Genomic DNA, 18,227 nt, shown 5'->3' on the forward strand with positions numbered 1-18,227 from the left:
TGCAAGTCATCTGCGTAGGCCATAAATGATGATTACATGACCCTGGCGCCTGCCTTTTGATGGAAGTGACCATGAAGAAGCTACGGCCGTCTTAAGTGTGAGGACTCCCTCTGTTATTGCATTGTTCTGGGTTACATGACCGCAATTTACAAGCTTCCCAGCCAATTTTCAACAAGCGAACTCAACGGGAGGAGAGTCAGGTTCAACTTTACGACATGATTCACTTAAGAACTGCAGGCGTTTGCTCAGGTTGTAAAATTGGGGCGTGGTTTGCTTAACCACCGCCTTGCTTATCCATGCAAGTTCTGCAACGCCCAACTGTGGTCGTACGTCAAGGACTACCTACGCACAACAGCCTGAGAAGTCCCTGGTTTCCTGAGCAGAGGAGGATGGACTAGAAGATCTCTAAGGGCCCTTCCAACTCTTGACGGTGCTGTGCAATTGGAAGAAAGCAAGACATCCCTGCTTTGACATTCACCGGTGGCTTCCAGCCACAATAAATCTTGTTTTGTTGCTTTTAATGTTTCGTTGAATTGCAAACCAATTTGGGGCTGCGATTTTAATCAATTGCCGTATCGACTGTGCATTACATTTTAGATGTAAATGGCCCCGAACCTGATTTGGTTTCAGGCTGAGTAGACAAATCTCGTAAATAAATTAACAGTGGCATCATATAACTCTGCCAAGGAGGGATATCCGGCCCCAAACCTGGCTAGGATCAACCCCACCAAATCCAGGGTGTTTCTACTTCTTCTGCCCAGACTGGAGTGCGGAAATGGATCCTGGAGAGCGGATCTCTCACTTGAGATCTGGGGAACAAAATCTGTTCCTCCAACAATCCTCAAAGTTAAGAATCTATGTTCATTTGTGAGTTTCCTTCCCAGTATTCTACATTACAGGTTGTCTTTGACTTACAAAACGTTCGTTTAGTGGCCGTTCAAAGTTACAATGGGGCTGATAAAAGCGACTTAGCACTGGCCGTCGAACTTACCACGGGAAAGGAAAGAAAAAAGAAAGATAGCAAGAGGAAAGGAAGTGAGGAGAAAGGGAGGGAGGAAAGGAAAAGGAAGGAAGGAAAAAGAAAGGGAGGGAGAAAAGAAGAAAAAGAAAAGAAAGGAGGAAAGAAAGAAAAAAGAAACAGGAAAGGAAGTGAGGGAAAGTAAGGAAGGAAAGAGGAAAAGAAAGAAAGAAAGGAAGGAAGGAAGGAAGGAAGGAAGGAAGGAAGGAAGGAAGGAAGGAAGGAAGGAAGTGAGGGGAAAGGGAGGGAGGAAAGAAAAAAAGGAAGGCGGGAAGGAAAAAAGGGAGGAAAGAAGAAAAAGAAAAGAAAGGAGGAAAGAAAGAAAAAAGAAAGAGGAAGGAAGTGAGGGGAAAGGGAGGGAGGAAAGAAAAAGGAAGGAAGGAAAAAGAAAGGGGGAGGGAGAAAGAAGAAAAAGAAAAGAAAGGAGGAAAGAAAGAAAAAGAAACAGGAAAGGAAGTGAGGGAAAGTAAGGAAGGAAAGAGGAAAAGAAAAAGAAAGAAAGGAAGGAAGGAAGGAAGGAAGGAAGGGAGGGAGGAGAGAAAAAGGAAGGGGAAGGAAAAAAGGGAGGAAAGAAGAAAAAGAAAGAAAGGAGGAAAGAAAGAAAAAGAAAGAGGAAGGAAGTGAGGGGAAAGGGAGGGAGGAAAGGAAAAGGAAGGAAGGAAAAGAAAGGGAGGGAGGGAGAAAAGAAGAAAAAGAAAAGAAAGGAGGAAAGAAAGAAAAAGAAACAGGAAAGGAAGTGAGGGAAAGTAAGGAAGGAAAGAGGAAAAGAGAAAAAGAAAGAAAGGAAGGAAGGAAGGAAGGAAGGGGAAAGGGAGGGAGGAGAGAAAAAGGAAGGCGGGAAGGAAAAAAGGGAGGAAAGAAGAAAAAGAAAAGAAAGGAGGAAAGAAAGAAAAAAGAAACAGGAAAAGAAGTGAGGGAAAGTAAGGAAGGAAAGAGGAAAAGAGAAAAAGAAAGGAAGGAAGGAAGGAAGGAAGGAAGGAAGGGAGGGAGGGAGGGAGGGAGGGAGGAGAGAAAAAGGAAGGCGGGAAGGAAAAAAGGGAGGAAAGAAGAAAAAGAAAAGAAAGGAGGAAAGAAAGAAAAAAGAAAGAGGAAGGAAGTGAGGGGAAAGGGAGGGAGGAAAGAAAAAGGAAGGAAGGAAAGAAGGAAAAAGAAAGGGAGGGAGGAAAGAAGAAAGAAAGAGGAAAGGAAATGAAGGAAAAGGAAGTTAGGGGAAGTAGGGAAAGGAAGGAAGAGAGAGAAAGAAAAAAAAGACAGGAAGAAAGGAAGGGGAAAGGGAGGGAAGAAAGAAATCAATCAATCGATCGATCAAATACAAAGGATTTTTTACCAACTATGGGCATTCCTCAATTTGTTTAGTGACCGTTCAAGCCTACAACAGCACTGATAAAAGCAACTTATGACCCTTTTTCACACTTAAGGTCATTGCAGAATCCTCGTGGCCAGGTGATCAAAATTTGGACACCGGACAACCAACTCACACTTATGACAGTTGCAGTGTCCCGGAGTGTCGCACAATCCCCTTTACTGACCCTCTGACAAAGTCACCAGGGAAGCCTGATTCCCTTAAAGACCGTGTGACTTGACTTAACCGCAGTGATTACCTGAACGGACTTAAGACAACCACCCAGTCATTAAATGAGTCAAAAACTTACTTAACAACTGTCTCGCTCCGCCACGGAAATCTGAGGCTGAATTATGGCCGTGAACTCCAGCCCAGCCTGCCAATGGGATCCAGAAAATAAATACAATGTGAAATCCAGCTGCTGCAAACATCTGGAGCAGGGCTGGGGCTACTACCGGTTTACTCCGGTTCGGTCTAACTGGCAAATCCCACCCCTGGCTGGCCACGCCCACCCCTCTCAGGTGTCCCCACATGGCCCGTTTTGGATCCCAGATAAGTGCAGGGCCTCCAGGAGGCTCCGGAAGGCTGGAAACAAACAACGGAGAGTGAAAGGATGAAGTGTCATGCCCTTGTTTGGACTTGGGAGGGAGAGGAGGAACATCCGACAGGGAGTAGAAGTGTGGCTCCGGAAGTTGTGGAAGAGCAGAGGCCAGCTGGGCAGTCAGAGGAGGACCCAGGCCCATCCTCTCTCCATCCTAGGGCACACAGGGAGGAACAGAGAAGGGAGCAACATGAATGGCATGGTCTACGGGGGAGGAAAGGGCCCTGATCCCCTTCATGGGCTGCAGCTGTGACAACTGGATAAGAGGACGGACATGCGTACGGGCAAGTGCCGGAAACAAAGCATGGAAATATCTCTAGTTTATGGTTCCTCTCTGAGTTTGAGAGATTGAGAAAGGGATCGTAAGAGAGCAGGCCGAGATAAAAAGCACAGGAAAGCCTCCGGAACACGGGGAGGACAAAAACGCCTCCCCCGCCACGCTTGGTGCAGGAGGCCGACTAGGCCAGCCCACCCAGCAAACCAGGCCGAGAACCCCTTCTTAAAATTTTTGAAGCCCACCCTGATCTGGAGATCAACACACGAACACCGATGCGCAGGTGGGAAGGTCGTCCTACCTGAAGTCGTGCGCCGCGAATCATCTTCCCTTCTCAAGGTGCCGCTGCTTCTTCTCCTAGTTGCATGTCCACCGGGCTTCCTTCTCTGCAATTATCGGGGTGGGGCGGAGTGTCGAAATATAATAATGTCATAAAGTATAAGGCCACCACCCCGAGGAATCGGCGAAGAGGGAGGGTTCAGATTTCAGCCATCTTCACGGATCTCAGACCAACGCCGTCCCAACGCAGGGATCCTTCCAAACCTGCAGAGAAGAAACAGAAAGGTCTGGGGCACGCGTGCCACAACGGGATGCCGCGAGGTTGTACCAATTTGGAAGTCCACTGGGGACAAAAAAATAAAAAATAAACACTGGGAAAAACGCAGGAAGGAGAGACTGGTTTGGTTTCCCCAGTGTTTGTGAAATGAGACAAACGCACTGGCGGCTTTCAAGTTTCTAGTCCTCAGTTTTACTAGGGGTCCTGGACTATGACTGCCATTGAGTCCAACGTTTCTGTGGTTAAGAGAGACATTTCATGAAGTGGGGTTTGCCCCGTTTTACGAACTTTCTTGCCACTGTCATTAAGGGAATTGCTGCCGTTGTTAAGTGAGAGTACCACGGTCATTAAGTGAATTGGGCTTCCCTGCTTGTCAGAAGGTTGCAAAAAAATAATAGGGTGACTTATGACCGTTATTCACGCTTACGACCACAGCCACAGTGATCAAAATTCAGACACTTGGCTAGCCTCGCTGGCGAGCCAAAATGTTCCCCACAACATGACACCCAATTTCTGGAAATGTAATTACAGTCAGGGAACTTATTTCCACATGTGGTGGATTTGCTCCCATGCATGAAAATTTTGGGGAAAAAATTAGAATTTGGATAGAGGAAAGAACAAAACAGAAAGTAAAATTCGAACCGGAAATTTTTTTTTATTAGGCTCGCTAGGGCCAAATATGAAAAAGAAGTACCAATATTTGATTTTGCATATTATAATAGCAGCCACAATAAGTTTTGCTCAAAATTGGAAATTGGCTACGACCCCTTCAGAAAATATGATAATCAATAAGATCCATGAATGGGCCGAAATGGATAGATCAACTAAATTACTAAACAATAATCCAGACAGTGAATATTACAAAACATGGTACGACTGGCTAAAGAAAAGGTGATATTTGATGACTTGGCAACATTTTAAAAATAAGGATGACGTGTAAATAAACTATACTATACGTATACATATATAGAGTTTAAAAGGACGAAGGAGTTATTATGACAATGTGTAACACGCTATCAGAAGGGAAGTACAAGTGTATCTATTGCTCAAACAATGCTGTAAGATGTATATACATGTTTTTAATTTTACAAATGTTGAATAAATATATTTTTTTTTTAAAAAAATCATGTTTGGCCACTGACTCACATTTATGACGAGTGTGGCATCTTGGGATCAGGCGATTCCCCTTTTGCGAACTTCCGACCAGTAAAATCAACAGGGAAGCCAGATTCACTTAAAGACCTTGTGACTCGCTTAATGGCCGCAATGATTCACTTAACCCCCTGGGTCAAGAAAGGCCGTACGATGGGGCAAAAATCACTTAACGAATGTCTCGCTTAGCAACGGGAATGTTGGGCTCACTGGCGGTTGTAAACTCAAGGACTGCCTAAAGAAAAATTAAAATTTAGCAGAAAGAAGCCTCGGTTGAACCCGAAGCTTTGCAGAGAGGAAAACCATGCGGTCCCAAGCGGGGTGAGCTCCGGGCAGCAGCGGCCTTACCACGAAAACCCCTAGGCCCGGATCACGAGGTCCATGTGTCTCATCCGCACGCCGGTCGGCTGTTCGGCACGAGGGGGATGTGGGAATCCAGACTCCTTCATCTCCGTTAAATCCAGATCAAAGCTGCCCGGAGGACAAGCATGCAACAGATTTAAGCGCGAACACAGAGGCAAGAAAGCGCTACAGCCTTGACCCGAACAGGAAGACGGAGAGGAAGAGCGAAAGGGGAAATTGAGAAAGGGATCGTAAGAGAGCAGACCGCAGGCGTGTTGTTGAGGCCAAGATAAAACTCTGCAGCAATCAAGAGGGACGCCGAGACCTCGCTTTCAGTTATGCAGTGGAGGAATTAAGAGTCACGCCACCACCGCTGTGTATGCCAGAAGGAGCTGACAGGTAGCCCTCGACTTACAACGGCTCGTTGAGCGGCCGTTCAACGTTACAACGTTGGCTAATCCCTCCGTTTTTCAACACTTAGAATCGTTGCATCCCCGCAGTGATGCGATCAAAATTCGGGACCCTCGGTGACCTGGCTCGTGTTTATGACGGTCGCAACGTCCCCGTGTGTGTGTGATTGTGTGTGTGTGTGTCTCACACACGATTCCCTTTTGCGACTTTCTGACAAGCGAAATCAACGGAGAAAGTCAGATTCACTTCGCAACTGTTTTAACGACCGCAGGGATTCATTGAACGGCTGCAGTGAGAACGATAGTAAAACGGGGCGAAATTCACTTGACAACTGTCTCTCCCTTAGCAACGGGGATTTTGGCTCAATCGTGGTCGTTAAGTCGAGGACTACCTGTATTAATTAACCCTGACCTGTGTGTGTCTGATTTTGTGTGTGTGTGTGTGCGCGCGCGCGCCATCAATCTGCAGGGACCAAATCCACCCACGGAAGCAATAATCCACGTGCCCATAATTTGCACCCCTGTTTTGTGCTAACTTCAGTGAGAATTGTATTTCTTCAAAATTGGAAAAGGGAACAGATTCCTGTTGGAGAAAATGGGATTAGGAAAATACTAGAATGTGCAGGAATGAATAGATTAACACTTGCCATTAAAGAAAAAGAGCAAACTGAATATTATATATGGTACGGGGATTATTTTATCAATTGTTAGAGAAAAAAAAATATGAAAGCTAGATATAGTTAATGGATTAGTTAAGTATGTTGAGGTATAGTAGATAACCTAATAGAAGTAAATAAGCAAAGAAAAGGAGTAAAGGGATAGGGATGTTAAGTATATTAATGTAAGGTTAGAAAATAATATGAATGTAATGAATATGATTGTAAATACCAACTGTATTGCACGAGATAATTGTATTCAGATGACACATTGTCAAATGGAGGAAGACATGTTTGTAATAAAAATAAAATAAAAAAAATTAATTTTAAAAAATCTGCACCCCTCTTCAAGCTATTTTCTAAAGCTCCTGTAGGCCAGACGAGGAATAATGGATGGAAACTGAACAAGGATTCAACCTGGAAATAAGGAGAAACTTTCTGACAGGGAGAACAATCCATCCATGGAACAGAAGTTGCCTTCGGAAGCTGTGGGAGCTTCATCCCTGGAGGCTTTCAAGAGAATGGACACCCATCTGTCAAGAATAGTGTAGGGTGTCCTGCTTGGGTAGCGGGTTGGACTAGATGACCTACAAGGTCCCTTCCAACTCTATTAATCTGTTAGGGATGAACCTCGTTGAAGGAAGTTGTAGGAGTGCCACCATTTGAGCCTTTCAAGAAGAGACTGGACTGCCATTTGTCAGAAATGGTGTAGGGTCTCCTGCTTGGACGGGGGTTGGACTAGATGACCTACAAAGGTCCCTTCCAACTCTGATTATCTGAGTAAACTGTGGGCACAGCCAGGCCGGGCCAGAGGGAGGACTTGCTTCCCACCCGACTTACTATCGCTCCATCGTCCTTGCCGGCTGGCCGAGGAATACCGGACATCCTGTCCTTGAAGGACGAAAGTTGCATTGTGTGGGAAAGGAATCTCCCACCAAGGCTGATAACGGTCATTGCAAACACAATGTGGTTGCTTCCTTCCACCAGCTCAACACACACACACACACACACAAATACAAATACACACACACACACACACACACACACACACACACACACACGACAAACTCCCGCCTTTCTCTGGGGCTGCATTCGTGCAACTCAAGCCAACACCGGGGAGAAAAATTAAGCTGTGTTGTCCCCTAACCTGCCGACTAGCTTCGTTTTTTCCCACCTTGGTGTGACAGAACTAACCAACATAACACTGAGTTTAGCACAGGGTATGCAAGGATCCCCCACCCCGATGTAACGAGGATCTCAGGCGTGTGAGAAAGTTTCCTTTCCTGTATTTCTAGGGTTCCTGTGCAAAAAATACAATGTGTGACCTCTCTTAAATCAGACCACGTTGAAATTCTTCAGACAAACCATCATCCTCTGGAGCGGCTTTGAGCTGGGGAGACTGGGCCTTGCAATCCCAACGGAATAATCTCCTCCCAGTTTAGCCACGACAAACCATGATGGGAACGGCTTGTCCTCGCCTTGCCACTGCAACTTCCATTAAGCAAGGCAGTGGTTGAGTGAGCGTTGCCCCATCTTATGACCTTTCTTGGCACCATTGAGTGAACCGCGGCCGTGTTAAGTGAATGAACCGCTTGCAGTGCTAAGGGAACCATAGTCGTGTTAAGTGAACCGCTGCCGTGTTAAGTGAACTGCTGCCATGTTAAGTGAGCCACTGCCGTGTTAAGTGAATGAACTGCTTGCAGTGCTAAGTGAACCATTGTTGTGTTAAGCGAACCACTGTCATGTTAAGTGAACCACTGCTGGGTTAAGTGAGCCACTGCCGTGTTAAGTGAACCACTGCTGGGTTAAGTGAGCCACTGCCATGTTAAGTGAACCACTGCCGGGTTAAGTGAATGAACCGCTTGCAGTGCTAAGTGAACCATTGTTGTGTTAAGCGAACCACTGCCATGTTAAGGGAACCGCTGCTGTGTTAAGTGAATCACTGTAGTGTTATGTGAACTGCTGCTGTGTTAAGTGAGCTGCTGCCGTGTTAAGTGAACCACTGCTGCGTTAAGTGAACTGCTGCCACGTTAAGTGAACCACTGCTGGGTTAAGTGAGCCACTGCCGTGTTAAGTGAACCACTGCTGGGTTAAGTGAACCACTGCCGTGTTAAGTGAATGAACCACTTGCAGTGCTAAGTGAACCATTGTTGTGTTAAGGGAACCACTGTCATATTAAGTGAACCGCTGCTGTGTTAAGTGACTCACTGCAGTGTTACGTGAACTGCTGCCATGTTAAGTGAACCGCTGCTGCGTTAAGTGAACTGCTGCCGTGTTAAGTGAGCCACTGCCATGTTAAGTGAACTGCTGCCTTGTTAAGTGAACCGCTGCAGTGTTAAGTGAATCACACAGTCGTTAAGTGAATCTGGCTTCCCCGTTGACTTTGCTTGCCAGAAGGTCACAAGTGGGAATCATGTGACTCCGGGACACTGCGACAGTCATAAGTATGAGCTGGTTGCCAAGCCTCTGAATTTGGATCATGTAACCACGGGGAGGCTGCCACCATCGTTCAGTATGAAAAACAGCCACCACTTTTTCCAGTGCCGTTGTAACTTTGAACAGTCATTATACGAACGGTTGTAAATCGCGGACTAACTCTAGTGACCGTTCAAAGTTGCAACGCCACCGGGAAAAATGACTTATGACCATTTTTCACAATTAATGACCACCACAGCATCCCTGTGGCCACGTGATCAACTGACTTGTATTTATGACGGTCGCAGTGTCCCCGGGGAGGTTGTCATGTGATCCCCTTTTGCGACCTTATGACAAGCAGAGTCCATGCGGGGAAAGCCAGGTTCACTCAATGACCGGGTTGCTCCCTGAATACCTGCGATTCCCTTAACAACGGTGGGAAGAAAGGCCGCTAAGAGGGGGCAAAACTCAAATGCGATGAAGGTTTCACTGAACAAGAGAAAGGTTGGGCTCCACTGTCGTCGTCAGCAACTCTAAAACAGCCATAGAAATGTTTCATGAGTTGACATTCGGCTCCCCTCACTTCTTGGAGCGTACAACACAAAAAGAAAACAAATTTATTGCAGGCTTCGTTGGATTTTCTGCATGGAACCTTGCCACAAGGTGATCGGCCTGGACATTCCTACTCTTTACCCAATATGCCCTTCCACTTAAATATTAAATATTTAAATATCCGGGGTCGTCTCCTGTGCCAGCTCGAATCGAGGTTTCGCTTTACCTCATAATGGGTTTGGCCTCCTATGACCACGGGGGTCTGGGGGGCTCACGAGGTAGAGGCCTCAGGGTCGATCCAACCAGGCCACTATGGAATACCAGGTGTATTTTCCCTAACAATTGGGGCAACTTGTAAGTCGAGGACTAACTAACTGTATGTATGTGTGTAGAGCGCTTTTTTTTTTTAATTTCTAATTTTAGCTCGTACATTTTGTGCACTGCAGAGCTGAATGACTCAGCCCGACGCGCCAGCCAGCAAAAAAACCTCATGCCAACCTGGGAAAACCTGGTTGGTTATGTCTGGTGGCTAATGGCAGGTGGGGCAAATACCAGAACTGGCATGCATTATTGGGGGGTCTCAACCCCCCCAATATTCTTTGCTTTGCCCCCCCCCACCAATTTTTTCGATTTATGCCCAGGCAAAAGATAGATGCCAGGCCTGAGTAAAGATGCCACTTCCAGGGAAATGGGGCCCCACCTCAACCCCCCCCCCCCAGGGAAAGTGCCAAGGCCTCTGCCTTGAACACAGGCAGTCCTCGACTTACAACAGCTCGTTTAGTGACCGTTTGATGCCAGACCACCGCAGGGGGAAAAAGGCGACGGGGGGGGGCATTTTTTCACATACAATGGCCTCATAATCAACATTCGGCCGCTTGGCACCTGACTCGTATTTACGACAGTCGCCATATCCTGTGTGTGTGTGTGTGTGTGTGTGTGTGTGTGTGTGTGTGATGTGTTTCCCTTTTCTGACCAGCAAAATCCACAGGGAAGCCGGTTCCACACGCCAGGAGAGCCATCTGACTGACTTGACTCTCAGCGGTGATTCACTTAACAACGGTGGCCAGGAAAAGTCATGACGCAGCTCCCTGAACGAATGGCCACAGCAATGTCCAGCTCAATTGTGGTCGTTGAGTCGAGGACGACCGGGAATCAAGGCTCTCCATCCCCTGACTGGACACCTGGGTATCACCTGTCAGACGGATTAGATGAGCCAGTGTCCCAGGTGGGAATAAGTCGCTCCTTCCCTTGAGGGAGGGGGATGCTTTAAGAGAGGGGGGGTCCCTTACGGGGGGGGGGGAGTGGGGAGAAGGCCGCCACCAGGACACCCTAAGCCCGGTCACTGAATTAAACCCCAAACTGGTATTTACTTATTGTGTCCAGCTACACGTTATATAGATCAGGGGTCTCCAAACTTGGCCACTTGAAGACTTGTGGACTTCAACTCCCAGAATTCCTCCTCCAAAGTCCTGAGAGGAAAGGGATCCCAAGGGAGCAAACTATGCTGGCTGAGGAACTCTGGGAGTTGAAGTCCACAAGTCTCAAAGCGGCCCAAGTTGGAGACTCCTGATACGGAATACAGAACAAGGAATTTGTCTTTAGTGTAAATGCTCTCGGTGTATATAAAAATAAAAATAAAAACCAATACATTCAACAAGAATCGTAGGTATAACGCTTAATCATCATCAAAGGGTACAAATCAACAATCGAATCATACTAGGAAACATTGTAATAATAAGCAATCAAATCAAAATATACTAGTAAACAGTCAATTTAAAAAATCGTAAGGATAACAACGCCACCAAGTTCCTTTCATGCAGTCGTAAGTGGGAGGAGATGGGTGAAAGGAAGGATGAGAAGAGGAAAAGTAATCGCAGGGATTCTCCAAACTTGGCCACTTTAAGCCTAGAGGACTTCAACTCCCAGAATCCCCCAGCCAGCCGTGTCTGTTTCTTTTTCTATTTAACCTCCTAAAGTGGAGAGATTGCAGAGGAAGGGATCACAAGAGAGGAAGCTACGTTGGCTGGAGGATTCTGGGAGTCGAAGTCCATCGGTCTTTGGGTGGCCATTGCTGGAGACCTCTGTTCTAGATCCGGAGTCCCCATCTATGGCAACTTTAAGCCTGGAGGACTTCAATTCCCAGAATTCCCCAGCCAGCCGTGTCTGTTTCTTTTTCTCTTACCCCTCCAAAGTGGAGAGAGATTGCAGAGGAAGGGATCACAAGAGAGCAAGCTATGCTGGCTGGGGAATTCTGGGAGTTGAAGTCCGCACGTCTTAAAGTTTCCAAGCTTGGAGACTCCTGATATAGTCCTCGACATACAACCCACAATTGAGCCCAAAATTTCCACTGCTAAGCAAAACAGTTGTGGAGTTTCGCACCCCTCCTTACGACCTTTTTTCATCTTCATTCAATTAATGACCCCGTAATCCCTTGCGGGGTGGAAGTCCGGACAACTGAATGGAGCTCGCCATGTTTTCCCTGGCCGGATACCCTTCCTGTCCCCGATGCGGAGTTTTGTTCAGCAGATATATTCTGATCGTGCCCAGAAAGAGAAATATCGGTCTCTTATCTCAGATCAAACTCGCAGCCTCCTAATTGGGTGGTGAGAACTCTACCTCTATGAGTGTTTGGGATGGGGTTCTTAAGTGAATCACTGCAGTTGTGAAGTTGGTCAGATGGTCACTAAGTGAATCCGGCTTCTCCCCCTTGACTTTGCTTGTCAGAAAATCGCAAAAGGGAATCGCGTGACCCTGCGACTGTCGTAAGTACAAGGCAGTTGCTGAAGGGACCGAATTTTTGGTCCCGTAACCATGGGGATGTGTGAAAAACAGCCCTAGGACACCAAGCTGCAGAAGTTCACTTAACAACAGTGGCCAGAAAGGCCATAGATTGGGTCAAACCTCACCGAATAACTGTCATGCTTAGCAAAGGAACAGTCAGGCTGAATTGTAGTCATAAGTCGAGGACTACCCGCCGCGGCTGTAAAAACCCCACAAGAATGCAAACGCAAAATGCCAAAAAAATCAGGAGGAATCTGGAATTCTGACTTCCCAAATTTTTATTTTGAGGGAAGGGTGGATAAAAATTGATTTTTTAAAATAAAAATAGATTTTTAAAAATTTAAATCATGTTTTTTTTACATTTTTATCCAATTTATTTGAATAGAAATGCTTTGGGAGTAAAAAATCTCTCTAAAAGGTAGTTTTCCATTCTAAGATACATTCATAATTTAAGTTTATTCAGCGTGAAACGGAGCTCAGTTATGTAGCAGGAGGCTGTAGATTTCCTGCAATATTTACATTTTTTTTTTCAATGAATCTATACTCTGCCAGCTGAGATAAAACCTGCTGCATGGATGCATTGGCACAATTTCACAGCAGAGACGACAGCGGCTCTTTCAAAAAGTACCATTCGAACCGAGCCGATTTAAAATCAAGCCTCTTGACTAGCAATTTAAACCATGATTTAAACCAGCTTGATTTAAATTGTGATTTAAACTGGCTTGATTTAAACTGGCTTGATTTAAACCGACTTGATTTAAACCGACTTGATTTAAATCGATTCCAACCTGTCCAAGACAGAATAAAATTTCAGGGTTGGAAAAAAACTTGGGGCACCCCTTTTCAAAGTCTCCCAAAATGCAGAAAGCATATTAGCAATGCTGGCAGTTTTATTTTCAATCCTAAAAGACTCCAGGATGGAATTTGCTGGGTTTTTTTTTCCTCTTGCAGTTCTCGCCCCCTCCGAGTACACATCTGTTCCTCCATCTGGTTGTCCCCCCCACAAAGAAAATCCCAACCACATCTGAGGAGAATCTCTATTTCCGGCTCATCTGGATTTAGTTTTCCAGCTGTCAGCCGTGCATGGAAACCACACACACACAGACACACACCCACACACACGGCAGGCTTGGCAACTTTAAGGCTTGTGGCCTTCAACTCCCAGGCTTCCAATATTTGAGGGGTTCACCCAAAGAAGAGGAAGGGGGTCAAGCAATTTCCCCAAAGCCCCTGAAGGCAGGAGGACAGGAAAAGCAACGGGTGGAAACTCATCCAGGAGGAAAAGCAACCTGGAATGAAGGAGAAACTTCCTTAAGGTAAGGACAATTAACCAGTGGAATGACTTGCCACTAGAAGTTGTGGGTGGCTCCATCACTGGAGGGTTTTAAGAAGAGACTGGACAACCCTTTGTCTGAAGTGGTATAGGAATTCTTGCTCTTGAGTGGGGGGTTGGACTAGAAGACCTCTAAGGTCTCTTCCAACTCTGTTGTTCTGTTCTATTATTCTATGTCTTTTCTATTCAATTCTATGTTCTGTTCTATTTCTATTCTGTAATACCAGTCTATTCTGTTGTACTCTAATTCTATTCTATTTTATTCTATTCTATTTTGTGTCCTGTTCTATTCATTTTATTCTATTGTGTTCTTCTGTTCTATGTTCTGTTTTTCTATTTCTATTCTGCAATTCCATTCTATTCTATTTTATTCTATTTTGTGTCCTGTTCTATTCATTTTATTCTATTCTGTGTTCTTCTATTCTGTTCTACTCTATTCTGTGTTCTTCTATTCTGTTCTACTCTATTCCTAATTCTATTCTGCAATTCTATTCTACTTCTATAACTGTAATTTTATTTTATTTTATTTTGTGTCCTGTTCTGTGTTGTTCTAGTTTTATTCCTATCCCATCCTATGTTCTTTTCTCTTTTCTAATCTGCTTAACAGTTGCTAAATAAATAGTTATAAATTGAGAATTATCCGCAGTACATTCTAAATAAGGAAATATTATTTAAGCCCGGAGTTCTACCCCTTATTGGTCAAGTCTTCTCAGAGCTGTTTTACACTCCAGAAATGTTTTCTCAGACATTTTGACCATGAGGCCAAAACTGCTTTGGCTGACCCCATGGCCCCTTCCGTGTTTATCTGCGGTCAATAATTGGGTCCCCTCTGCATTTATTTTCAGGATAATAATAATAAATATTTTCTTCCGTATTGTCCTTTGACCCATTGTTATGGAATTGTCTTTTGAGTGTTTTTTAATATGCTCTTTGGAGGTAGCCCTCAATCTCTAGCCATTCGTTTAAAGACTGTTTAAAGTTACAACTACTAAAAAAAGTGACTTTAGGTTCGTTTTTCACACTTATGACCGTCAAAACACTTACGATTGTTGAATTTTGTGATCAAAATTCGGCTGCTTGGCAACCGACTTGTATTTATGACGGCTGCAGCGTGCCAAGGTCACACGATCCCCTTTTTTGCGACCTTCTGACCAGCAAAGCCCACAGTAAAGCTGGATTCACTTAATGACGTGTTACGGACTGAACAACTACGAGTCAACTTAACAATTATGGCAAGGAAAGTCATAAAATGGGGGCAAAACTCCCTCAACTCTGTCGTAGTTCTTTGAGACAGAAAACGGACTGCTTATCTGCGCAGCCTACGAAGATTCCTGCACTGGATATGGGGTTGGACTAGATGACCTCCTGGACCCTTCCTACCCTATGGTTTGGGGGGGGGGGCTCTAATTGCTCCATCAGGCTTTTTTTTCTTGCATCTTAGAAATAAACCAAAATAAGAAGGCGATACCGAACAGAATTAAGAGACAGGGCAGTCCGATTCATCTCAATTAGCCCCATGGCTTGGCTCGCTGACTTGAGCTCTCTCATTTCAAAAGGAGCAGATTGCTAGGAATCTGTACTTCCTATAAGTACTAATAATCACTGGCAGGTAGGTAATTCTGACTTTATACACTATTTGGGAAAGGGGAGAATAACGATTTATATACTTTTCAAAAAACAACTACACACGCACACACAAGCCAGATGCTGCTTCTAATACCTCACTACGGAAAATCTCCTTCGTGAATAATGAGGACTAGCACCCTGCTATTTTCATTTCTGGCTCCTAGAGAAGGGATCAATTGGTGGGGGGAGGAACCCCAAGAAAACTGCTGGGAGAACCAGGACAATTAATTCCACCCATCCCACTTTTTAAGCTCCAACAACTGGAAGTTTTTAAGAAGAGATTGGATAACCATTTGTCAGAAATGGTCCGAGGTTTCCTGCCTAAGCAGGGGGTTGGACTAGAGGACCTCCAAGGTCCCTTCCAATTCTGTTATCCTATCCTATCCTACCCTACCCTTTCATTCCAATATCTGTTCTATTTTATTCTATTTTAAACATTAAACTGCTTCCTTTTAGGCTGCAGTTTCTTGCAAATTTTATCGAGCGACACTTCCTCCACTTTGCAACTAAACTCTGCTCCCGTTAGGCAAAGCATCCTTTTTTTCCTTTCCCCGGCAACGCAAACCGTTTCCACAAAGTTTGCGGTTGCAGTTACAGACAATCCAACACACACACACACACACACACACACACACACACACACACACTTCCACCAATGCAACTCTTACGCAAAGCATCCCTTTTCTGCGGAATTGATCTGTTTTCTTTCCCCTTTTTTTTACAAAAAGGCGGAGGAGTTGCCATTCCTGGAAATGCAACACAACACACACAACACAACACGACACGAGTCTTCCAACCACACCAGAAACCAGGGGACCTCAAATAAACTGGAGGGAAGGGCCTCCCCATCCATCCAGGCTTGCAATAAACCAAGATCGATTGGAGAGAGAAGAAGGGGGAAAAATGTTTGCAAGGAACTTCCAGCAAACGCGCGTCTCTCACCTGTTCGCTGCCTCCGGTCCAGACGTTCCGGGCGACCCTCATCAGATGCGGGCATGGAGTGAGAGACCACCCCACTCCCTACTCCGCCTTGCACCCGGGGGCTGCTGCGTCCTCCCCCACCCCAGCCAGCGATCCTGAGCTCTCGAAACACGCGTAACCCTGCTTCCTTTTTTTTTTTTTTGCAAGAGAGCCGTCGGAATGGCGAGACACCGGCGGGGAAGCGGCGCCCTCTGGTGGCGACGACCCCCAAAAGAAGCTGCCCGGCAGAAAAGTTGCGCGGGTCTCAAATGGTTCCAGGTGGAGCTTTTGCAAGCGGGAGCCCGCGGGCTACCGGTGCAAATGTGGCACTGGGAAAAAAAAACTCGAAGTTGTCCAGAGCGGTTCAGGCTTTGCAAGCGGGAGCCCGCGGGCGACGGGTGCAAATCTCAGGACGGGGCAATGAGCCGTCGGGGTTGCGCTTCGGGGTTTTCAGCTTTGCGGGCCCGCGGGTGCCTCGCGGGCGACCGTCGGTTCTGCGAGGTTTCAGCCAATGCTTGCATTGGGCAAAGCGATGCCGTGGTTACGACTTCGTCCTGCCCGGGGAAGACAATAGAGCCCAAGCGGGGGGAAGGGGGGGGAATGATCAGGTTATACAGTACCGGGGGGGGTTTTAAGGACGGCTTGCGGGCAGGCAGGGCCACCGGTTCCGCTTCCAGATGACCCCAAGACACCGCTGCAAGAAGTTGGCACAAAAGGCGCAGGGCAGGGCGGGGACTTCGCGCTGCAAAAGCGGCTGGGAGACGGGGAGGGGGCAGAAAGACCCCCCGACGGGCAGAAAACGGGCAAAAGCACCCCCACTCCTTACCCCGACGAGCTTTGCAAGCCCGCAACCGTCCCTCCCCGGCCCGGGAAGGTCTCAGCCTTCTCTGGGCACAGCCAGCGGCGGCCCGGGGACCGCTGGAGAGCGGCGTCTAAGCTGGCCCAGCCGCCTGGCTCCGTTCCCCGACGGTCGGGAAAGAGATCGCAAGTTTGCACGCCTCTCCCTCCCGGGCTGCGAGGTGCAAAAGGCCGGCTCGGTCCGCTCCGTGCAAACGGGGCCCCGGGGTGGCTCTAAGCGGAGCCCCGACGGCGTCAGAGCCGGTCCCGCCCGGCTTGCACGCCGCGGACGGCTTCCCCTTGCTCCTGCACGCCGCGCCGCTCGCCACCCTCCTGCCCGGCGGAGTGGCCCTCCGGCTGGCAGCGCGTCCACAGGCCCGACGGGGCGTCCCGGCTCTCGCGCTCGCCTTGCGGCTGGTGCTGGGCGCGGAGCCCCACCTCTTGCTGGACCGACGAGGCCCGGCGTACCTCCGCCTCCGCCTCTTTTGAGCCACGCTGCCCACCGAAGCCGGGCAAAGCCCCGCTTGCGATGCCAACCGACGGGGCGGCGATTCCGCCCCGGCCGGCCGAGGCTGCTCCTCCTGGACGCCGCAGCGAGGCTCTTCTCCGCGGCGGCCCGCCTGCTCCTGAGCCCCGGCGCCTTGCCGCTCGCCGGCCCACAACACCCAGCCGTTTGCCCACGGCAGCCCGACGGTCCGAGGAGGCCCCGACGGGCCGAGGAGGGAGCCTGGCTCGCCTCCGCCTCCTCCTCGCCTCCCTCGGCGGCCCGCAGGCTCTCCTCCTGCACCCAGACGCCCCAGGCCTGCTCCTGGACGGCGCCCACCAAGCCGCCGCCTTCCTGGACGCCGCGGCTCAGCCCCAGCGCCTCCTGGCCCCAAAACGGCCGGATGGCTCAGCTCCGCCGACGGCTCGGCCGCCCCCTCGCCGGCCAAGCTCGCCTTGCCCGCTTCGACGGGGCCGCCAAGTCCGAGCCCCGCCCGGACGTGTCTCGCCTGGGTTCCTACCCACGCGGGACCCAACGGGGAAGCTGGACGGGGGGAGTGGGGAAAAGTTCGACGGGGCCGCAAAGTCCGAGCCCCGCCTGGGTTCCTACCCACGCGGGACCCGACGGGGAAGCTGGACGGGGCCACCGCTTGCACGCCCGCAAACGCGACCCCCGCCCACCAGCACGTCTCGGCCCGGGGTCCTCCTCCTCCTCCTCCCCACGCGAAACGCACCAAGCTCTGGGCAAGTCCAAACGAGACCCCCCACTTTTGCACGCCCACAAACTCGCCCCGCACTCTAGGACCCCCGCCCGGGATTCCTCCCCACGCGAAACACGCCAAGCTCTCCTGCCCGCCCGTAGTAGACGGGGGAAGCTCGACAGGGCGCT

General features: G+C 48.2%; 1 protein-coding gene across 1 annotated transcript in view; it reads right to left on the reverse strand.

Moving 5' to 3' along the window:
- The window catches only part of TNK2 (tyrosine kinase non receptor 2), a 106,837-nt gene extending 100,809 nt beyond the window's left edge, over positions 1-6,028 (reverse strand). Inside the window, exons 1-2 of the mRNA XM_087933687.1 lie at positions 5,292-6,028; positions 3,537-3,778 (exon numbers count right to left, since the gene is read on the reverse strand). Of these exons, the coding sequence (XP_087789813.1) occupies positions 3,537-3,560 (24 nt within the window). The 5' untranslated portion in view covers positions 3,561-3,778; positions 5,292-6,028. The remainder of the gene's footprint in view (positions 1-3,536; positions 3,779-5,291) is intronic.
- Positions 6,029-18,227: the final 12,199 nt, after the last annotated feature.

This window comes from Pseudonaja textilis, chromosome 4 (assembly GCF_049901715.1).
Source record: "Pseudonaja textilis isolate UNSWEBS1 chromosome 4, rPseTex1.2, whole genome shotgun sequence".
Lineage (NCBI taxonomy): Eukaryota > Metazoa > Chordata > Lepidosauria > Squamata > Elapidae > Pseudonaja > Pseudonaja textilis.